Consider the following 19,259-nt stretch of genomic DNA (forward strand, 5'->3'; position numbering starts at 1 on the left):
CGGAGGCTTTAAACGCAGACACACACAGCCAAAGCCCTGTGATTGTTGTTTGGTTTGCGCAATGGCTGGTGTCAGTGGGAGGTGAGGATTTGATGGAGGGTATAAAGATGTGATCCTTTGGTGTATTTGATTCCTGAAATCCATATCAGACATGCTGAGCATCTGCTGGTGTTCTTGCAGTGGGTTGAATAAGAATGGTGCTGTTTCACAAAGGTTAAGAACCGACCTCAGGTCAGGTCACACAACATCACACCATAGTGTCCTGGTCTGGAATGCTGTTTTCATCACTGTGTGTTTACCGCTCAAATGGCTGAAAGAGGAATATGTGATCTCCCCTTAAACATTTCCTGCCTGTGTAAAATAGCTGGTAGTAGACACCCAGGGTGGATCTAAACACAGGGGGGAAACTTTGCTATAAATAAGTCAGAAATGATTTATTTATTACAGTTTTAACAACAACAACAACAACAACAACAACAACAACAACAACAACAACAACAAATTCTATGGAAAACTGCATTTTAAAATTTCCTGCCATGTGGTGTTGCATGTTTATAGCACATTCAGTTCGCTGTTTCTTTACTAATGTAGGTGAGTCCCTCCAAGTGTCCCTATTTTCCAGGGACAGTCCTGGATTTACAGAAGCTGTCCTGATTTCTGATTTGATTCCAGAATGTCCTGCTTTTTTCTTAAAAGGTAAAGGGACCCCTGACCATTAGGTCCCGTCGTGACCGACTCTGGGGTTGCTGTGCTCACCTCGTGTTATTGGCCGAGGGAGCCGGCGTACAGCTTCCAGGTCATGTGGCCAGCATGACTAAGCCGCTTCTGGCGAACCAGAGCAGCGCACGGAAACGCCATTTACCTTCCCACCAGAACGGTACCTATTTATCTACTTGCACTTTGACGTGCTTGCGAACTGCTAGGTTGGCAGGAGCTGGGACCAAGCAATGGGAGCTCACCCTGTCACAGGGATTTGAACCACCGACCTTCTGATCAGCAAGCCCTAGGCTCTGTGGTTTAACCCACAGCGCCACAGGGATACCCCTATTTTCATTGGAGAACTGTTAGAGTTACCGAGCCTTGAGCCATCTGAAGGCAGCCTTGGATAGGGAGGATTTTAAATGCTAAATATTTTACTATGGTTTTATATATGTTGGAAGCTACCCAGAATGGCTGGGACAACCCAGTCAGGTGGGTGGGATATAAATAGTAAATTGATGATGATGATGATGATGATAATACGTCCCTATTTTCATCTGAGAAATGTTGGAGGGCATGGATACCCAGTATAAGCTACTAAAAAGATACAACAACAGGTTTGGCTTCTGCATGGAGGTGGGATAACCTGCATAGCTCAGGCAGCCATCCCTGCTTGAATAATGCCTCCAACTAGTGCTAATGTAGAAAGTTGGAGACGAACTGTAGCACAGTGGTCCCATGCAGAAGGTCCCAAGTAAAGTGGCTGAGAATGTCCGTCCCCCCCCCTCCCTGAAACACCAGGCTACCACTCAGTACAGACAATGATGAGTGAGATAGACCAATGATCTAAGAGGAAGAGCCTGTCGGGTCAGGCCAGTGGCCCATCTAGTCCAGCCTCCTGTTTGCACAGTGGCCAAACAGGTGCCTGTGGGAAACCAGCAAGCAGAATTCAAGCACAAGAGCCTTCTTGCCTCCTGAAGCTCCTTACGTTCCTAAGATTTATTGGGAATTACATTGACATATTTCTGGAGGGGGAGGAAATGAGGGGAGAAAACCTCTGCAGTTTCATGGGCTGAAGACATTTCTTTAAAATACCAGGGGTGAAGCACTTGCATTTAATGCCCAGTAGCAAAGGTTTCATTGCCATATATGCATATATGCTGCATGACAAGTTACCAATAGGGCTCCTTGTTGCTCTGGGGTCATAATCTGGTGAACCGGGTTTGCTTCCCCGCTCCCTCCACATGCAGCTGCTGGGTGACCTTGGGCTAGTCACTCTTCTTTGAAGTCTCTCAGCCTCACTCACCTCACAGAGTGTTTGTTGTGGGGGAGGAAGGGAAAGGAGAATGTTAACCGCTTTGAGACTCCTTAGGGTAGTGATGAAGCGGGATATCAAATCCAAACTCTTCTTCTTTCTCACCCATAGTGCTCCTTTTCAGTGATGTTATGTCATGATGTAGAATCCTTTCAGGGGCACTGGTTTGGAGAAAACATGGCTGAACCTCCTGCTGCTCCGAAGTACACTCTGCAACCTGCTCCAGAGTGTCCCCTGACCCCCCCCCCCAGAGCTGATTTTGAGAGGGAGTGGGGCTGGAGTGGAAAGGAGAGGAAACAAAAAGTTTCTATGCCCTTGTACCAGCAGAGCCCTGAGTCAGACTATACTGAATGTGAGTGTGTGAATTGTCCCATAAGCGGAAAGGAATGATTTCCATTTTTTTTTGTAATGCCGCAGGTTTACCTTTAGTAAGCGCCAATGAACTCAGTGGGACTTATTTCTGCGTAGTACCAGCAGTTAGTTAACTTTCTTGGGTTGGCACCCTTTTGTAGCTATCCCTTAGTGCTGTACAGTCCTAGTGACTTTGCCTATGGGCTGATGGTTAGGAATGTTCTTCTTCATTATTCACAGTCTTGCACAATGGAGTTGTCTTCTTGTAAAGTGTGAGATTACAATGCACTCAATTAGGTAACCTGACAAAATGGCAGTTCTGAAGCGTTCCAACAATGCATCTTGAGATACTAAGCAGAGTTAGCATTCCCTTTGTCTAGCCCACCCTGGAGTGTTCCCCTCAGTTGCAGTTCATACAGGTAAGAAATTGGCAGGGCATTCTTCCAAATGCTGAAATGACCTAATGTTGGCTATTTGACTGTCTTAAAAAGAGGTGCTGCTGTGCACGAATCGTAGCATTTATGGAATGATCAGCGTCCCAACTTCTATATTTTTTGGTTAGAAAAAGACTTTGCATCTCCCCAAACACCTTGTTTAGCAGCTCCTTGTTTAAAGAGTAGGCTTAAGCAAAAAAAATTAAACTTTTTGTACAGCATGTTAAAGTTAAAGATCTAAGCAAAAACTAAACAGCAGTTTGCTTCCACTGCCTCAGGAGACTGGGATTTAGAATATCCTTCTGTACTCTTTGAAATTCCTGCGTCTGAACTGGTTCACAGGATTGTTTTTGGGTTGTTTTGTGTACTTAGATGGAGAAATGTATCTGGCTAATTAACACCTTGGGGACTTAATATGGACGGCAAACACAATTCTAAGCCTATATAACCAAAGGGGGGAAATACACCCTAGCTGTGATTTCACACATCAAACAAACAAGGAAACTTTGTCTGTTTTGTATTTATTTTAAATACATATAATTTTAAGCCTGTCCTGAAGGCTTTTCAAAAGCTGCCCTTATAGACTTGGCAGCAAGCTAATCCATGGAATTATGAGTTCTGCGCCACTGATGTTTCCTCTTGTAAATCACTTCATCTGTTCTGTAGTTAAGGGTATTCCTTTAATAAAAGCACATTGTATGTGTCATAACTGGATATACCGTGTAGACACAGGAAAGAGAATGGTGCAGGATGTGAACTCTCACATATACTGGAATGGAAGCAACATTCAGTAACCCGTTCCTCATGAGGCTTTGCCTTTTTGTTTTGTTTTGTTTATTTATAAAGAGCTACAGGAGTTAGAAAATAAACTGAATCAAAGTAGACTGAACCGCTGAAATGATTTAAATTGTTCACGTCTGTGGTTCATTCATTTAATCTTGTGATCTCTCAAATAGAAAATGTCTCTGATTTGATAACTCTGTGGTTCTGGTACGATATCTCTTTATTTTGTTCTCTCCGGAGTCCACGGTTGTATCTGTTGTGTATTGAGTAACAGTATCCTTTCTCAAATTGCCTTGCATTTGCTGCCACAGCTGCCATATGTGTAGTGCAAGCTAAACAAACATCAGGTTAAAATGTCATTTGTGTGCAGGGAATAGACAGCCCCTGCTTCTTGCTGTTATCACAGTTCTATCCTGGGGTCAGGGGAGGAACAGATCAATTAATATTTGTAACCCAACGAGGCAGCCAGTAACAAATTGCAATTTATTAGCTTTTAGTTATCATTGCAAAAGTCTGTGTTTAGGACCCCTGAATGACTAGGACCATTGTGTCATTGCAAAAAATGCTGTAGGAGTGGTCTTTTTGGGATCCCTGACTGACTAGGATTGCTGTAACCTATATAGATATAGATTTGCCCTCACTCTCAGTGGGCTTCATTTGACCATAGTGAAATTGAAAATGACTCTCTTGCATCTCAATATTATCCTATTCAGTAAGTGATCCTTAGTTTACTTGGATTACTTGAGAATAATGAAATTTGGGGGGGGGGGTCCAAAGCAGCAGCAAAGGAAGGCATGTCTATAAGTAGCCATGCAAAAAGATGAACTTAAGGACTTTTTCCGATAGGAGGTGTGAACCCCTGTCCATTGCCCAACTTTTTTTCTGATCCAAAAAGTCTAGAAAACATTGATTTCAGCTGTATTGTTTGGTCTTAAATGTACTGTTAGTGGGAGGAGGAAAGCATTTTCTGTCTAAGCAAAATACACTGAATTTAGCAGCAAGAAAACCTGTTAATAGCATGTCTTATAACAGAGGTTCCTTATGCTTTGCAAGTGGCAAGGGCATATAAATAGAGTAGCATCTATGCCCATTATATTTCCAGAAAAGAAACAAACCTTAGTCGGGGTGCCTTTTTTGTTCAAAAGCAGCTGGTGTGAAAGAACTTGTAGCTAAAAAATGAATGCTATTAAAGTTTAGATAAAAATGTGGAAAAGTTGCATGTTTTCCAAAGCAGCATTTCAAGTTAATTTGGCAACCTATATATTGCCAAGGCAGCTAAATAACCCCCTGTTTTATATATATATATATATATGGAATGGATCAAAACAAAAGCTTTGCAATCGACTTTCCCCTCCCACACACCCAGTGACTTGACTAGGCAAAATATGCTGTTAAATGATGAGTATAGCAGCTAGCATAGATGTACTGGGAAGGGGGAAGATGACCTAATGTATGGTTAGGGTGAATTAAAAACCAAAAAAAACAAAAAAAACAAATTGTAAATGTGTTAGCATTATGAATAAATCAGTTACTTAAAATGAGAATATTTGTAATGCAATCTTGCCCCAAGGGTACAGTATTTCTATGTCTACAGTTGACTCTACATTAGCCTAAGATAGGAGTAATTTGTCTCAGAGGTAAGAAACTGAATCTGGAGAACAAGCTGGATCCTTATCTCTCTTACACAGATATAATTACTGGAATGGTTTAACCATCAATCCCTTTTCATGGAGAACTTCAGTGTAGCTCTGTCGGGAGAATAGGGGTCGCTTAACAACTTTCAGCATCCACAACAAACTACATCCCCCAGAATTCTTTGGGGAAGCCATGACTGTCTAAAGTGGTTTCATAGAACTTTCGATGACTGGCTGTGGCCCAAGACACAGTGCTTCATGGGTTTTCCATAAACAGTTTCCAGTAACCCAGCTGTGGGGAACATCTGTCTTGTGGGCTGAGGCCTGCCAGCCTCACTTTTTGACCAGCAAGACATATTTTGCCAATCTGCACCCACCTGATGCAATTGTACCCACAAAGCCCTATGTCTTTCAAACCAGTTGGAAAAAGAAAAATGGGTCACCTAACATCATTGTCCTTGTGGCATCAGGTGATTGACAGGTGGATGGCCCCAGCAGCTTGTCAAATGTGGCCCATGGGGAATGGGGTTGCTTGTCCACCCGTCCAATTTGGTTACCTATCCTCTGCATATTCTGCATATTCATATTCTGACTCTAAAATAGACTTGCTATAAGAATGTTGGCTGAACAATTCATAGACTTTGAAGAACTACAAACTCCAGTCCAAATTGTGGACTCCATCAGATCATAGCTGCCAAGTTTTCCCTTTTCTTGCGAGGAAGTCTATTCAGCATGAGGGAAAATCCCTTTAAAAAAGGGATAACTTGGCAGCTATGCATCAGATGTCAAGGAAATAAGCAGCTATCCTAATTTTAAAAGACATCTGAAGGCAGCCCTGTTTAGGGAAGCTTTTAATATTTAATGCTATATTGTTTTAATATTTGATTGGGAGCCGCCCAGAGTGGCTGGGGAGACTCAGCCAGATGGGCGGGGTATAAATAAATTATTATTATTATTATTATTATTATTATTATTATTATTATTTTCAGTGGCTACTAGGAGTAGAGCTTAGTGTTTTTGGTGCCTGCTCTGCCTCTTGAAATTAGACATGTGCTACCTATTCTATGTTTTTGATGCCAGCTCAAAACTTTTCTGTTTACCTAGACAATTCCAGAATATCGATGATGGGTAAGGTTGCCACTGACCTTGTTTAGATTAATTCTATTGTGTTCTGTATAGTATATAGTATATGTGTTTATATATATACATATATTTCATTTTGTGAATACCACTTCTAGATTTTTCTGAATATGAACCTCTGCTTTTCTTTTCAACATTTAAACTGTGTTCCATTGACTTCAATGGGACTTGAAGTTAAGCACATGGAACCGCTTGTATGCTAGCATGAAGTCAGCAGAAAGGATATGAAGGCAAATGAGCAAACAAATATCTAGACTGCAAAACAAAGCACTTTTTGATAGACAAATTATTTTCCTTTCTTCTCTGTGCTAGTAAAGCTAAATCTTCCGTAATTTTGCTGTGCCTGAATGTTTGTAACGTAACGGTATCTGTGCTTGCATTTACAGGGCATACGTGGTAACAGACTTCATGGGCATCAGGAACGAAAGTTTTATGAAGGTAGCAGCCGTGGGGACCTGGATGGGAGACTTTGTCACAGCTTGGATGGTAAGTGGGAAAGTTGAACCAGAAAAGTGTAATTGGTGATTGAAATCCAGAATAGTCAGATGGTCTTAAAAGCACAATTCGAACCAAATAAGCCCCAAGGTCACAGTGGCATGATGAATAACAGCTGGATGTTTTTGTGCATTGGAAATACAAAGCCGCTATAGTCAGAATGACTTAGGTGCCGAATTGTTCCCTTGATGTCAATATGAGTCCTGGCTGGGAATGCAGAAGCAGATTTCATTGTTGTTGTGAAATGGAATAATGGAATAAATATTAACTGTTGTCAGTGACTGGGTATTTTTCATATATATTTGATGGGTGAAAGGGAGGTAATGCAATCTTCCACCTGAAAATAAAAAGTCTCATTTCCTTAGTTGCCTCTAGAAAGTGTTGATATTTTTACTCGGCTTAACTTTTAAGTGGCAGGCTAGGTACTGAGACTTGTATCCAATGTAGTGGTGCAAGGATAACGAGGCTTTCACCACTCTCCTCCTGCTGTGCACTCCCTACAACTGTTCTGGGTTTGCCCCCACACTCCAGAACAGATTTGGGAAGGGCACAGGGCACGTTTTGGTGGGGAGTGGGGGTGGGGAAGGTCCTGCTTATAAGTAGAAATCCTTGTACTGACTGAACAGTTACTCACTGCTGCATTGGATAAAAACCTAGATTGTTCAGATTCAATAGGTAATTCAGTGCTGACATTTTAGTTCTGTTTCTCTTATTTATTTCCATGATATTTTTTTTTAAAAAAGGAATATATCTTTTTGGCCTTTATAATATACCTATTTTGCTGTAGAAATGCATCACAATAATATTAGACCCCCAACTTCTATCAGACACATACAGCATGGGCAGCTGTCAAGAACGATGGGAGTTGTAGTTCTAAACTATCCGGAGGGCTGCTGGTTTCCCACCCCTGATCCAAACCATTAGAAAACGATTGTCTGAACAGGCCCAACATGCACATCAACCACTTAGCTTGCAAGTCATATGACTGCAAAAGATGAGCAAGGAGGAAAAACCAATGATGGAATGCTTATCTAGCAATCCTTGGATGTTGGCACCTCAGAGTTTTCCAGAAACCCATTTATCATTCAGCTGACTATGAGTGTGGTCTTTTCACATCTTTCCCTCTATGTGTTAATGTTTATTTTTTAAGAAAGGTATTGCGTGATTTAGTGGTTAACAGACATTGTATGATCATGGTTGTCTTTCAAGAAGCTCAGTTTTCAACCAAAGTGCAACAGGCAGTGCACCCACGCTGGTGATTAGAAAACAGTTAATAAACTATCTGTGACAAACAGCACTACATAATCATAATAGCTAACTAACCTAATCCAGAACCTAGTTTTTGTTGGCATCTGTCAACAGACAATGGAGTGCACCTCCGAGAATGAAGTCAAACTGCTGTGTTAACAAGCGTCGAAGTGACCTCCATGGGGCACAAGTGTTGTATGGAGGTCCCAGACTGTGCTCAAACTGAGCCTCTCTCTTTTTCCCAACCCTTCTAAAAATATTAAGTAAACTTTAAAGAAACCCTCCCCCCAGGCTATATTCTTATGGAATAGTAAATTCCTGGATGTTTGGCTTCACTCTTGCAAATGGTGCATATCTCATTTCTTATTCACACATTTCTTTTGGAGAATCCATACATTTGTCTCTGGGGAGTATTTACTGGATCTGTGATGATATAGGCTTGGATACCAAGATAATTGAACAGAAGGATGCTTTGGGACAATGTACCTGTCCTTTAGAAGCCCCATGGCACTACCTCCTGTTCACTTAGCTTGGAATCCAAACCTTTGTGCTTTTATTTTTATTTACCTTCAGTAATAGGGCAAATCTCTAAGTGAAGAAAGAAGGTGTTTGTAAGTTCCATAGTCAGGTAGTAAAATGGAGTTAAATCTGATCGAAGGATTGCATGCGTTTTTGAATGAAGGTTACCATGAGTGCGTGGATGTCTTTGAAGAAAGGTGTTCCTGAAACTTTTTGCTCATTAATCTCTGCAACCTTATCTGTCTGGCCTCTTAGCCTATCAACCTCCTGTCACTCCCTAGCAAACCATTTTAGCAGTTTACTGGTGCTGCGTCTCACTTTCCAGTGGCTTGTCAACAATTTTGTGGGTGGTAACCACAGTAATGAAGATCTATTGAGGTGGTGCTTTATATTCTGTGATGTCCTCCAATCAAGGTGACGCTACACAGGAGACAATTAAGAACCTTTGTTCTAGGTTTCGTTTATTGCAGGGCATTTTGTCAAAGTTTCTGAAGCAAGTTAACTCTTCAGATGTCTGTGGTATAAAATGAAGCAAAGCCATGATGATGGCATTCTTGAATTGCACTTTTTTTTTGTGTGTGTGAAGAACTCATGAAATAGAAACAGAAAGTTCCCAGGCAGATGTTCAAAGCACGTCTGTATTTACGCGAAAGGGCCAAAGCTCACATTGTGTGTTTAACAGCTGAATGCACGTTGATTTGTGTTTATCCCTTTTTGTTTTGTTCATTTATGGCTAGAAAGAAATTGATTGGGCATTCTGTAGTAAGGGAATCAGGTGGCTTGTTTGACATTATTCTAGGGCCATGTTTAAATGAAGTCACTGGCTAGGGATAATGAGAAGACATCTGGAAGACAACAGGCTTCTCAACCCTGTTTTCATTTGTGAGTCGAGGACCCGCCACCCGCATAGAGATAAATAAGACACAAGGACTCATGTATTTTAGGTTAATGGGCTAAATAAGGCCACAACTTTATTGGTTACAGCCTGTGAGAGGTATTGGCTTAGGCATTGGATCAAACAATCTATACATGACCCCACCCTGCTCAGTGGGGGGGGGTCATTCGAGGGTTAACAGAAGTTGTTGATGCAAATACAACTGGAAGCTTCCCCAGACATCACTGGGGGTCGTGCCATGGCCCTAGCCACCAGCAGGGCATCGGATAGGATCCACAACCGCCGGATTCCTTTAACAGAATACCCAAACAAGGGGAGGGGTAGGTGATGGCCACATCCTGCCCTCCAACACACCACACATATTCCAATGCCTAACCGCCACCCGAGCCAAAAGAGCCAAATATGCTCACAGCTGAAACCAATCCCTAATGCTTCTGATGATATCGGCCAACCATACATCATTTCCTCGATCAGAAAAATGAACGCCATTGCCTCGAAACAGAGCCACCTCGCTGAACCTGATGTCAGCATGCTCAGTCACAAGGCAATTTGTATAACGCAGTTTGTGAGCCACCACAAGAGTTGCCACAGGGCAACGACTGCCATGCCAAACTCTCCTCTTCAGAAGGAAGGACCAAAACAAGGTTGTCTCGGGAAATAACCCAGCAAGTTCATCCAAATCCTTTTCTATGTTTATTAACAAGTCCAGGCTCTTCCTGAAGGCCAAATCATTTCCCCCCAGCTGAATGATCAGGATGTCAGGAGGACCAAACGATGCTGCTTTTGCCTTTACAACTGGCATCAACTCTTCCCATTTCATGCCGCGTCTCGAAATCCAGGAAACTCGAACACTTGTTGGCAATCCAAGATTGTCGCCCAAGCCGCAATCTCTGACTCACACCCGAGCCCAGTGGACAATACTGTGACTGCAGATCCAAACTTGAACGTTAGAAGTAGCTGAGGATAAGAAAACGACAGAGACAGGTATGTGGTTGTGTTCCAAAATTATTTCCATATGTACACTTTGTATGCATTCGACTTCCAGTGGCCCAGTTCCTTGATTCTGTCCGTTGGAAGGCCTAAATGGGCGGCCATTGTGGCAGCCCCAATCCTGAAAGTGTGAGCAGCGTATTCCTCGGCGGGGAAACTGCAGGCATCAATCGCTTTGCGCAATACTCGCATGAACTGATGTCTCATCAACCAGGAACCATCCCTGTGAATGAGTAAAGGACCACAGCCAGAAGGTCTAAGATATAGGTACCGCCTGGTGTCTTTTACTGGGCCCGGTCGCTGGTGTTCGGAAGCAGTAAGTTTGATCAGAGCACCCTTTCTACTTTTGACTGCTGGATACACACTATTAACTTGGAGCTGGAGCATGTCATTTAATTGGAGGCCACGGGAGGTACCATTTGGTTGGACTTCAGACACTACCTCACCAACCCTCAAGGCTCCAAAGAAGGCGATGGCATACGCTGTGGAAAACAATCGTGATTCATATTTTGACCAGCATATTGACCTAGGTTTCTTGCGTATCAAGCAGAAGAGGTCAAATGTTACCGGGCTTCTGCCTTTGTTTTTTGTAAGGTTGGAGTCTGCCCCAACCCTCAATTGCTCTGTGGACAACAAAGTCAGCGCAAGGGTCAGAGGAAAATATCGATTTGCTAAAAAAGGTGATGGCAGCGGTATGAATTTTTAAGGTTTTGGCTGCCCGTCCCAAATTATGTAGGTGCGCTAGGTACTGTAACACGTCATCGGTAGTGGGCGGAATACTTGTGGCGAGAGCTGAGGCTTTGGACCTGAAATCCATGAAATCGCACCAAGCTTTCTTATACGACCTGAGAGTAGAAGGTGCCTCGGAGGCTAATACTCCCTTGATCACATCACGTTTCCAAGGCTCCAGAGGTGGTCCGGGAAAGGTTCTGGCAGCTGCTGAGCCCAAGGTGCTAACGCCTGGAAGCGGTCCATCGGAAATTGAGATAGAGCATCTGCTATGTCATTATTAACACCTGGAATAAATTTGGCAGAGAAAATAATGTTACACTCAAGGCACAGCAACACAAATGAGCGAAGCAGGCGAGACACCCTCTTGGAACGCGATGATTCTTTGGCCAATACATTAACTACCGCTGAATGGGGCCCCGGCACCGCCGCGGCCACTTAAATACAGCTAAACCCCGCCCCCAAGCCAGCTCTATTGGCTGGCTGAAGGGGCTAGGCATGGCAGCTAGGGGAAGGCTGATGGAGGGGGCTGGATATGCCCCCCAGCTGACGCGGGAGCCAGCTTCCGCTCACAACTCCTCCCCTCTGGAAGAAAGAGAGGTTTTGTAAGTTTCTGTTGGTTTGTAATGTGATCTCTGCCTCAAAGGCAGATATATCAGGATCAAGGCTGGTGTGCATGCTCAGTGAATCCTCCTGGAAAAGAAATATGGATGGAGAAGAGGTTTGAACATGAAATGAACAATGATGTCCTGAATGTGCACATTGATTTTGATTTCAGTACCTCCATCTTCAAGTCAGGTACCGTATTGTAATAGATTTTGCATTTGATTCTCCATTTGAAAGCAGACCTGAAGACTGAGTTGATATTTGAACTTCAAATGTATGATTTTTAATGCATGTGTTTACCGTACCCCTTTCCACTATCTTGGTATCTGTTGGAGTATCTGCAGTGCAAAGAAAGAAACCTGCAAACTAATGGAATGCCAAATAATCACATTAAACCAACAGTAACAGATTCTTTGTATGTTTCAATGTGCATGGGCCGTATATCACTGATGCCTATTTTTTCTTGCTTTTCTTTGTCATTTCCTTTTTCTTCTTATAATTGTGTTATACAGCCAGCATCCAAGGGCATCGGGGTAGCATCACATATGGGTTGATCTCCTTTTATCCATCTAACTAGTGTATACAAGATGGGTTAAGCTGAAATATGTTGACTGGCTCAAGGACACTGAGGGAGCTTCATGGCAGAGCAGAAATTTGGACCCGACTTCTTAACTGCAGACCCATTGCATTTTATCTAATTGTGTTCTTCTATGCTAAGTGATCCAGCATAGGCTTCTGTTAGTAGAAAAAGAAGGGTCCCCGCCCCTCGATGCTCCCTTCCTTCTGCTTAATGGTTATGGGTCCTTTTGGGACAGAGTGGAAGGTGGTAAGGGGGACTACAGGAAAGTGGGATTGTTTTTTTTTTTTGCAACAATCACCCCCCTCTGCCAATCGCAGAAGTTTCTGCCGGATCAAAAAGCCTTCTGTCCATGGAGGGGAACAACTGGATTCAAGCCATTGCCCTAACCACTACATCACACTATGTCTTTAGAACAACTTTTTCCTTAGTGTCCTGAAAGCTAACAACAACTTCATCCAATAATTGCCAGTACCTTCCCTGGCTCTTCCGTCCGTTCCAGATTTTCTTTTTCTCATTAAACTGTTCTGTTAATTTGAGGATGCATGATTAGAATGTACTTTGAGTTTGGCATCCAAAGTGGGTGAGGTGGGGAACAAAAATCATTTTTCAGCCCAAGGGCATATTTCTTCATTGGGAACCTTCCAGGAGCCAGACAATGGTCTTTTGTGCAGATAGGTGACATTCCAGCCAGACATCCCTATCAGATGTTTCTAAATCACACATCACTCCATCCAGGCAAGCAAGAGGTGTGATTGCAATGGAAAAATACATTTTTTTTTTTAAAAAAAAAAGCACTCAAAGGATGTGCAGAACAGGGCCACTGAGCTGTGTGGCCCAGGGAAAGAGAGCGGGATCTGGGTTTGAGAGGTGGCCTCGAAGAGTCTCGAGAGACAGAGGCCTAGAGTTCCTAATGGTAGGACCCAATGGATCATGAGCAGAAGGACAATAGTCACTAGCAGTATCATGTCAAGTCATGTCAAAAATGGAGGAAGATCTCTTATACAACATCCCATTCCTTTCTTCCCTTTTAGTAAAGGACAAGTGGAACAATTTATTTTACAACCAGCTTCAAGTTGCCATGTTCGTAGGGCAGCGATATATATTTCCTGAGAATTCCATGCCGGCTCAGGACCGCAGTTGGGGAAGCCCCAAAGTCTCCGACTGACGTCGTCACTGAGTCACTGTTGTGTCAAGAAATTGGGCATGACAATTCCAGTTACGATCAAAGTCTATCTTTCTGATTGTTTTTCTTCCTCTGAGATATAATTGAATTTGCAGCAGCATCTGAAGTACAGTGCGGCTAACAACTCTGTACTTCAGAGGTGGAAATGAAATTAAACTGTGAAGCGTGAAATGGAAAAAATGAAACAGATAAGATATATAACTAAAGTTGCCTGGTGCAAGCATCGCTGCGCAGGGATGTAACGAATGACCTCATTAGGGGTAGTGAGGTGCTATTCATAGCAGCAAGCACAATGCTTGGGACCCTGTTCTTAGGGGTAGGGATTTCTTATACAGTCTCTCTCTCTCTCTCTCTCTCTCTCTCTCTCTCTCTCTCTCTCTCTCTCTCTCTCTCTCTCTCCCTCCCTCCCTCTCTCCCTCTCCCTCTCCCTCTCCCTCTCCCTCTCCCTCTCCCTCTCCCTCCCTCTCCCTCTCCAGAGGGATTTCTGCTTAGCCAGCTGTTCAATATACTAACACAGTGTTTCCCCAGACTCTCTGAAATCACACACTAAACATCACTGGATCTTAAGAACATAAGAAGAGCCTGCTGGATCAGGCCAATGGCCCATGTAGTCCAGCATCTCTTCTCTAAGGGGAGTAGAACCTCATCCAGGACAGACTGAATTCCTGTTCCATTGTTGGCATTTCTTCTTACAGAGAGCTCTTCTGGGTAGCCAGTGTCCCAGCTGCCTTGTTCGTGCACATCTGGAAATGGAAAGGATCCATGGTTACAACCAGGAACCCACTTGTGCCAACTAGTCAACCTGTGTGAATCATTCAGTGGTCATAGCCAAACAAGCAAACAGGTTTCAGCATCAACTGAAACTGAAGTGGTCAGCACACCTGAGTCAAAGAACACAAGTTCTGTATACAGTGGTGCCTCGCTTAACAAACGCCCCGTAAGACAAAATTTTCGCTTAAAGAAAGGATTTTTCTAGCGGAGGTTGACTCGCTAGACAAATTCGTTTTACAAAAAATTTGTCTAGCGAATCGCGGTTTCCCATAGGAATGCATTGAAATTCAATTAATGCGTTCCTATGGGCAAATTTTTTTAAACAAAAATTTCAATGCATTCCTATGGGATTCGCTAGACAAATTTTTCGTTATAAGAATAGACCCGTGGAACGAATTAAATTCGTCTAGTGAGGCACCACTGTATATGTAAATAACTCCCTACCTCAAGGTGTACATTATTCTTATATCAAATGCAGAATGTCTTGCTGTAGCTCTTGGAAGATGGCAGGGGACTGAGAAGTATGTATTGGCCAATGAAGAAAAGCAATATACAAATTTAATGAAGGGTGGTATACAAATTTAAGGAATAATAATAATAATAATAATAATAATAATAATAGCTTTCAACTTGGAGTATTTGAGAACAGATGTCTAATCTGCTTTTTACAATTTCTCTCGGAAGCTATGGCCATTTCACAACTGATGTTTCAACCGACATTTGCTTTTTCTGTGTCAGCAAATCACATCACCAGGAGGCTACACTGACTACTTTGACCGTTCCATTTCCAAACGCTTTTCTTCTGCCTCATATTCTCCCCAGAATTCATTGTGCCTCATGTTAGTTCATCAGTGATCTGCTTTAGACTCAAACATGTTCCTGGGGCCGCGTACGATGATGCATTATTAATATATTCCATGATATCAATATCTCCCAGTGACTTACATTCAAAAATTATTCTATTAAAAGTCCATACAACACATTATCTCACACAAACAGCAACAATTCATATGTTATATAGCTATATGCACATACGCAAAAAGCACACACATACCCCATAATAGCAACAGGAAGCTGTGGCAGCATGCTGTAACAGTGGAGGACAGCTTGGGGGGGACTCCATATCCTGTGGACTCCAGCTCCCTCACCGTTGGCCACACTAAGTTGAAATGATGGGAGTTAGAGGCTTCCAACAATGTCTGGAAGGTTTTGCCTATCCCATCTTTATAACATGGAGTCGTTTTATAAAGAACAGGGTAGGCAGATGCGGGATTTTGCCCTGTTTCCTAAAATATTGCTTGGAAGAAGTATAACCCTTCAATTCTACCTGGAAAGTATTTATATCTTCTTGCTCACCAGCCTCCTCAACAAATGTGACAAATCAGGCGTATGGAAGGGGCCTGTGCCCAACATTAGAGTAGTAAGGCTGATGTTATCTTCAGAGAAGGATTCAATTGACCATGCAAATTGAGCAGAAGAACTTGAATGGCTTAAATAGATGATCAAACAAAACCCTCTGCACCCCCCAGAGGGAAGCATTAGCAGCAGATGGCAGGGACACACAGCAAAAGGCTTGCTTAATCCTTAAATTATGCCTCGGCTTGGTGAGACCTGAGAGAAAGAAAGAAAGAATATATGGGGATGTCAAATGGTAAAATTTAATTGTTACAGGGAGAGGAGGGGAGAATATTTCTGGAAATAGAAAGTGTGAAAATGGTGCTTGTAGCTAAGTGCACCATCCTGTTTCGTTTGGTTTTTTAATTTCGATGCTGAGATAAGAGTGACTGTATTTCATTATGATACCACCCTCTTGCAACTTAGCCTATAGCAGGAAGCAGCACTGAATTTGGTCCCTTAGTTGCTTAGACAAAATCACCTGCTTTGCCTGGAAACGGGGAGGGAAGGGATATGTCTAAACATGCAGGCTTAAGGTGGCTGCTTTTATTTGGAGAAAAAACAGTCATTGTGCCCTGGTTCAAAATGTGATCTCAGTCCTAACTGGGACAGTACACAATAATTTTTCTCTCCTGGTTGCATTTTGTCTCCAAATACACACCTTTGGGTGCAGGTAGGAGTTGAGTTTCAGCAAAAATATGGCACAAGCATCAATCCATATTGGCACTCAGCAACTGCTTTTTCTCCAAAATAAAAGCAGTCAGGGTCCCCCCCTCCCATTCTGTTCTTACAGAGGTACCAAGGGGGAAAATCCTCCATAAATTACTTAATATGACTGAGATGGATGTTGGCAAGTGTAAATGGATTCATACTGAAATTCATTTGAATATTGCATTTGGTAAAACGGTCCCGAAACAGAGCAATCTAATCTTGTCTTTGCTGAGTTTTCTTTATTATTGTTTTACACGGCTTAGAATGGGGATTTCAAACACTTAAACTGATAGAAAGGCTGCAGGGTTCCCTTGCAAGTTTCCCCGAGTACCTTCTGAAATCTCCATTAAAAAGCTATTTGTGCATTTTCTTTACAGCAATCCACCTCTGCAAATCATGAAATGTATTGCTACCCTCCTACACTTGTGGAAATAAAAATGGGTTTGCATTTCATCAGGGATGATATAGAATTGAACTGCGCAACAAGGCTTTGAAATCGGCACAGCCCTTCTTTGAACATTCAGATGGAGAAAACCGAGTCCTGTAACTAGGAGGCATCTGTGGGCTTATGGGTTATTGTTGGTGCAGTCCAATTTTCTTCCTCCCAAACATTCTTAGCTGTTTAGCTTTCTCCATAATTATTATACCTACACACATGCTTGGTAGAAAAGCTCATTGGGTGGGATGCAGCTGCTGTGCCGGCTTTCTGGCAGGTGGGTCAGCGTCGCTTACGTACCTCAATGTGCTTTTTGTATGTGTCTTTGTGCCAAGGATAAATGTACCAGTGCTGTAAGCATCCTGCCTGTTACGTTTTGCATTTTGTCATTCACAGACAGGCCCCTCCTGAGGTTAGAATCCTCATAGGCCCCAGGTGCCTGAGTGTCGCTATCTCCTCAGCCCTTCTGGAGCCGCCTTGCGGTCTGCTGGTCTCCTAGTCTAGGTGGCCCAGAGAGATCTGTGTGTCAAAACTGTCAATAAAATTTAAATGGTTGACTAAATTGTATCGAGCTTTCCCTCAGAGCCACCCCAAAGAACATAGTGGTGCCTAGCAGAGGCTGAAAGATTGACAGGAAGCACAGCAGGGACATGACCACACTTGCCGCCTAGTCAGTCATGAAGACTATAATTTCACCAGGCTATTAGAGCAAATTACAAAGTGCATAGTGGGCCAAATTGCTGGCTGCTGTAAGTCCATTAACTTCGACTGAAATTCCCCAGGGGGTGGGGGAACCACTAGCCTGATATTGTGCTTTTGTACATGCTAAATATACATCCAGACATTTTTGTCAAATGAAATGAGAACACTTCCAGCTGTCAAAAATGTGCCTATAGTGTGTTCCAGCATTTTTTAATATAGTATTTTCACCTGGATCCCAACTACATAAAGCTCAGGGTGTTGTTGTCGTTTTAAATGAATAATTCTCTCATAATTATTAAGGTATAATTGGCATGAGAGACTTAACAAACTCAGTGTTGAGATACCCTTTCCAATAGGTATCGTTGGTCTTAAGAAAGGTTGCTTGTTCCCCTCTCCATTTTGTGAGCGCTGTTGTTCTCGAATTGCGTCATGGTATAATAATATATGTCTACAAGATGGAGTGGATGAACAGCCACTAACAGAGCATGCAAAGATCATGTGGCTGTGGCATGGCAGACATTGAAAAGCTTTTGAATCTTGGAATTGGCTTGGTGGTTGTCACAAACATACCGAGAAACCTGGCAGAAGTTGGAAGCAGGGGACTAGTTGAAAGAAGATGATGGTAGACAAACCTCTGCCCAGAAGCAAGATAAAAATGGTCGTAAGAAGTAAGGGAGAAGAAGATTTCAAGGTTAAAGTGTCAGAGAACATCAGAAGCAGGAGTTTGGAAATGCCTGTGTTCAGAGGCAAGGAGCAGAGTGATGAGAGAGAAAATATGAGTTTACCCAGGGCTATTTTGACCGAACAATCGCAGTACGAAAAGCCAGCGAAAAGGAGGCTCGGTAGGACATGAGCGGTGCTTGGAGAAGTGCTTTTATGGAGAGGATACTTCTATAGATAAAAACAGAAAACACGGGAACAGCTTGCATGTAGGAAGAGAAGCAAAGTGAGGCATGAAACACGACCCCCATCGCTGTAAACTTCTGAGGTGTTAAAAGATAACCCTATCTCAGGCAGTGACCAAAACAGTGGGAGGCAGGAGGATCTGAGTGGAAAACATGTTCCTTTTGAGGGACTAACGGAGTCAGAGAGAAGGAATAAGACAAATGGTGTGGAGAAGTCAGGATAATATGGATTCTATTGCCATATTTTCCTCTCTTTCCCTGCAGAGTCTAGATACATGGGTTAATCAAGGGTGCTAATGCTGAGATTATGTGGGCATAGGGATGGCGAGATGGTTGTGGAAAAGCTATTCAAGTGAATCTGCCCTGACATTAAAAAGCCCACCCCCTCCCTGTGCAGCAAGAATTTCGCTTTGCGCTTGAGCCACTTCACCATTGATCTGATGACAACATCCCTTCGTCAAGCCTGCCGAAGGAAAGCGGCAAGCCATTTATTTATTGCATATTTAAAAGTTTCAGATATTGCATTGCTCATAAAAGGCCCATTTAGAAGATTAATAGTTCAGGGGGCGGAATTCTTTCATTTTTTCCATTTGCATTCTGCTGCTGCTCATTCAAAATCTAACCATTTTGTGTATAGTTTATTTTCATTTACTCCTGGACGCCCATTATAGTACAATCTGAACAGTAACTGATGCTTTGGTTTGAAAGCCCTTTGTCCTAAAATGTTCCATCACAGCC

At 42.7% G+C, this 19,259-nt stretch overlaps 1 protein-coding gene across 3 annotated transcripts in view; it reads left to right on the forward strand.

Moving 5' to 3' along the window:
- TMEM117 (transmembrane protein 117) overlaps positions 1 to 19,259 on the forward strand; it is a 205,678-nt gene that overhangs the window by 70,814 nt on the left and 115,605 nt on the right. For all 3 annotated transcript variants that reach the window (XM_035128605.2, XM_060279621.1, XM_035128607.2), the window contains exon 4: positions 6,743 to 6,842. In XM_035128605.2, the coding sequence (XP_034984496.1) occupies positions 6,743 to 6,842 (100 nt within the window). The remainder of the gene's footprint in view (positions 1 to 6,742; positions 6,843 to 19,259) is intronic.

Source organism: Zootoca vivipara, chromosome 10, assembly GCF_963506605.1.
Source record: "Zootoca vivipara chromosome 10, rZooViv1.1, whole genome shotgun sequence".
NCBI lineage: Eukaryota > Metazoa > Chordata > Lepidosauria > Squamata > Lacertidae > Zootoca > Zootoca vivipara.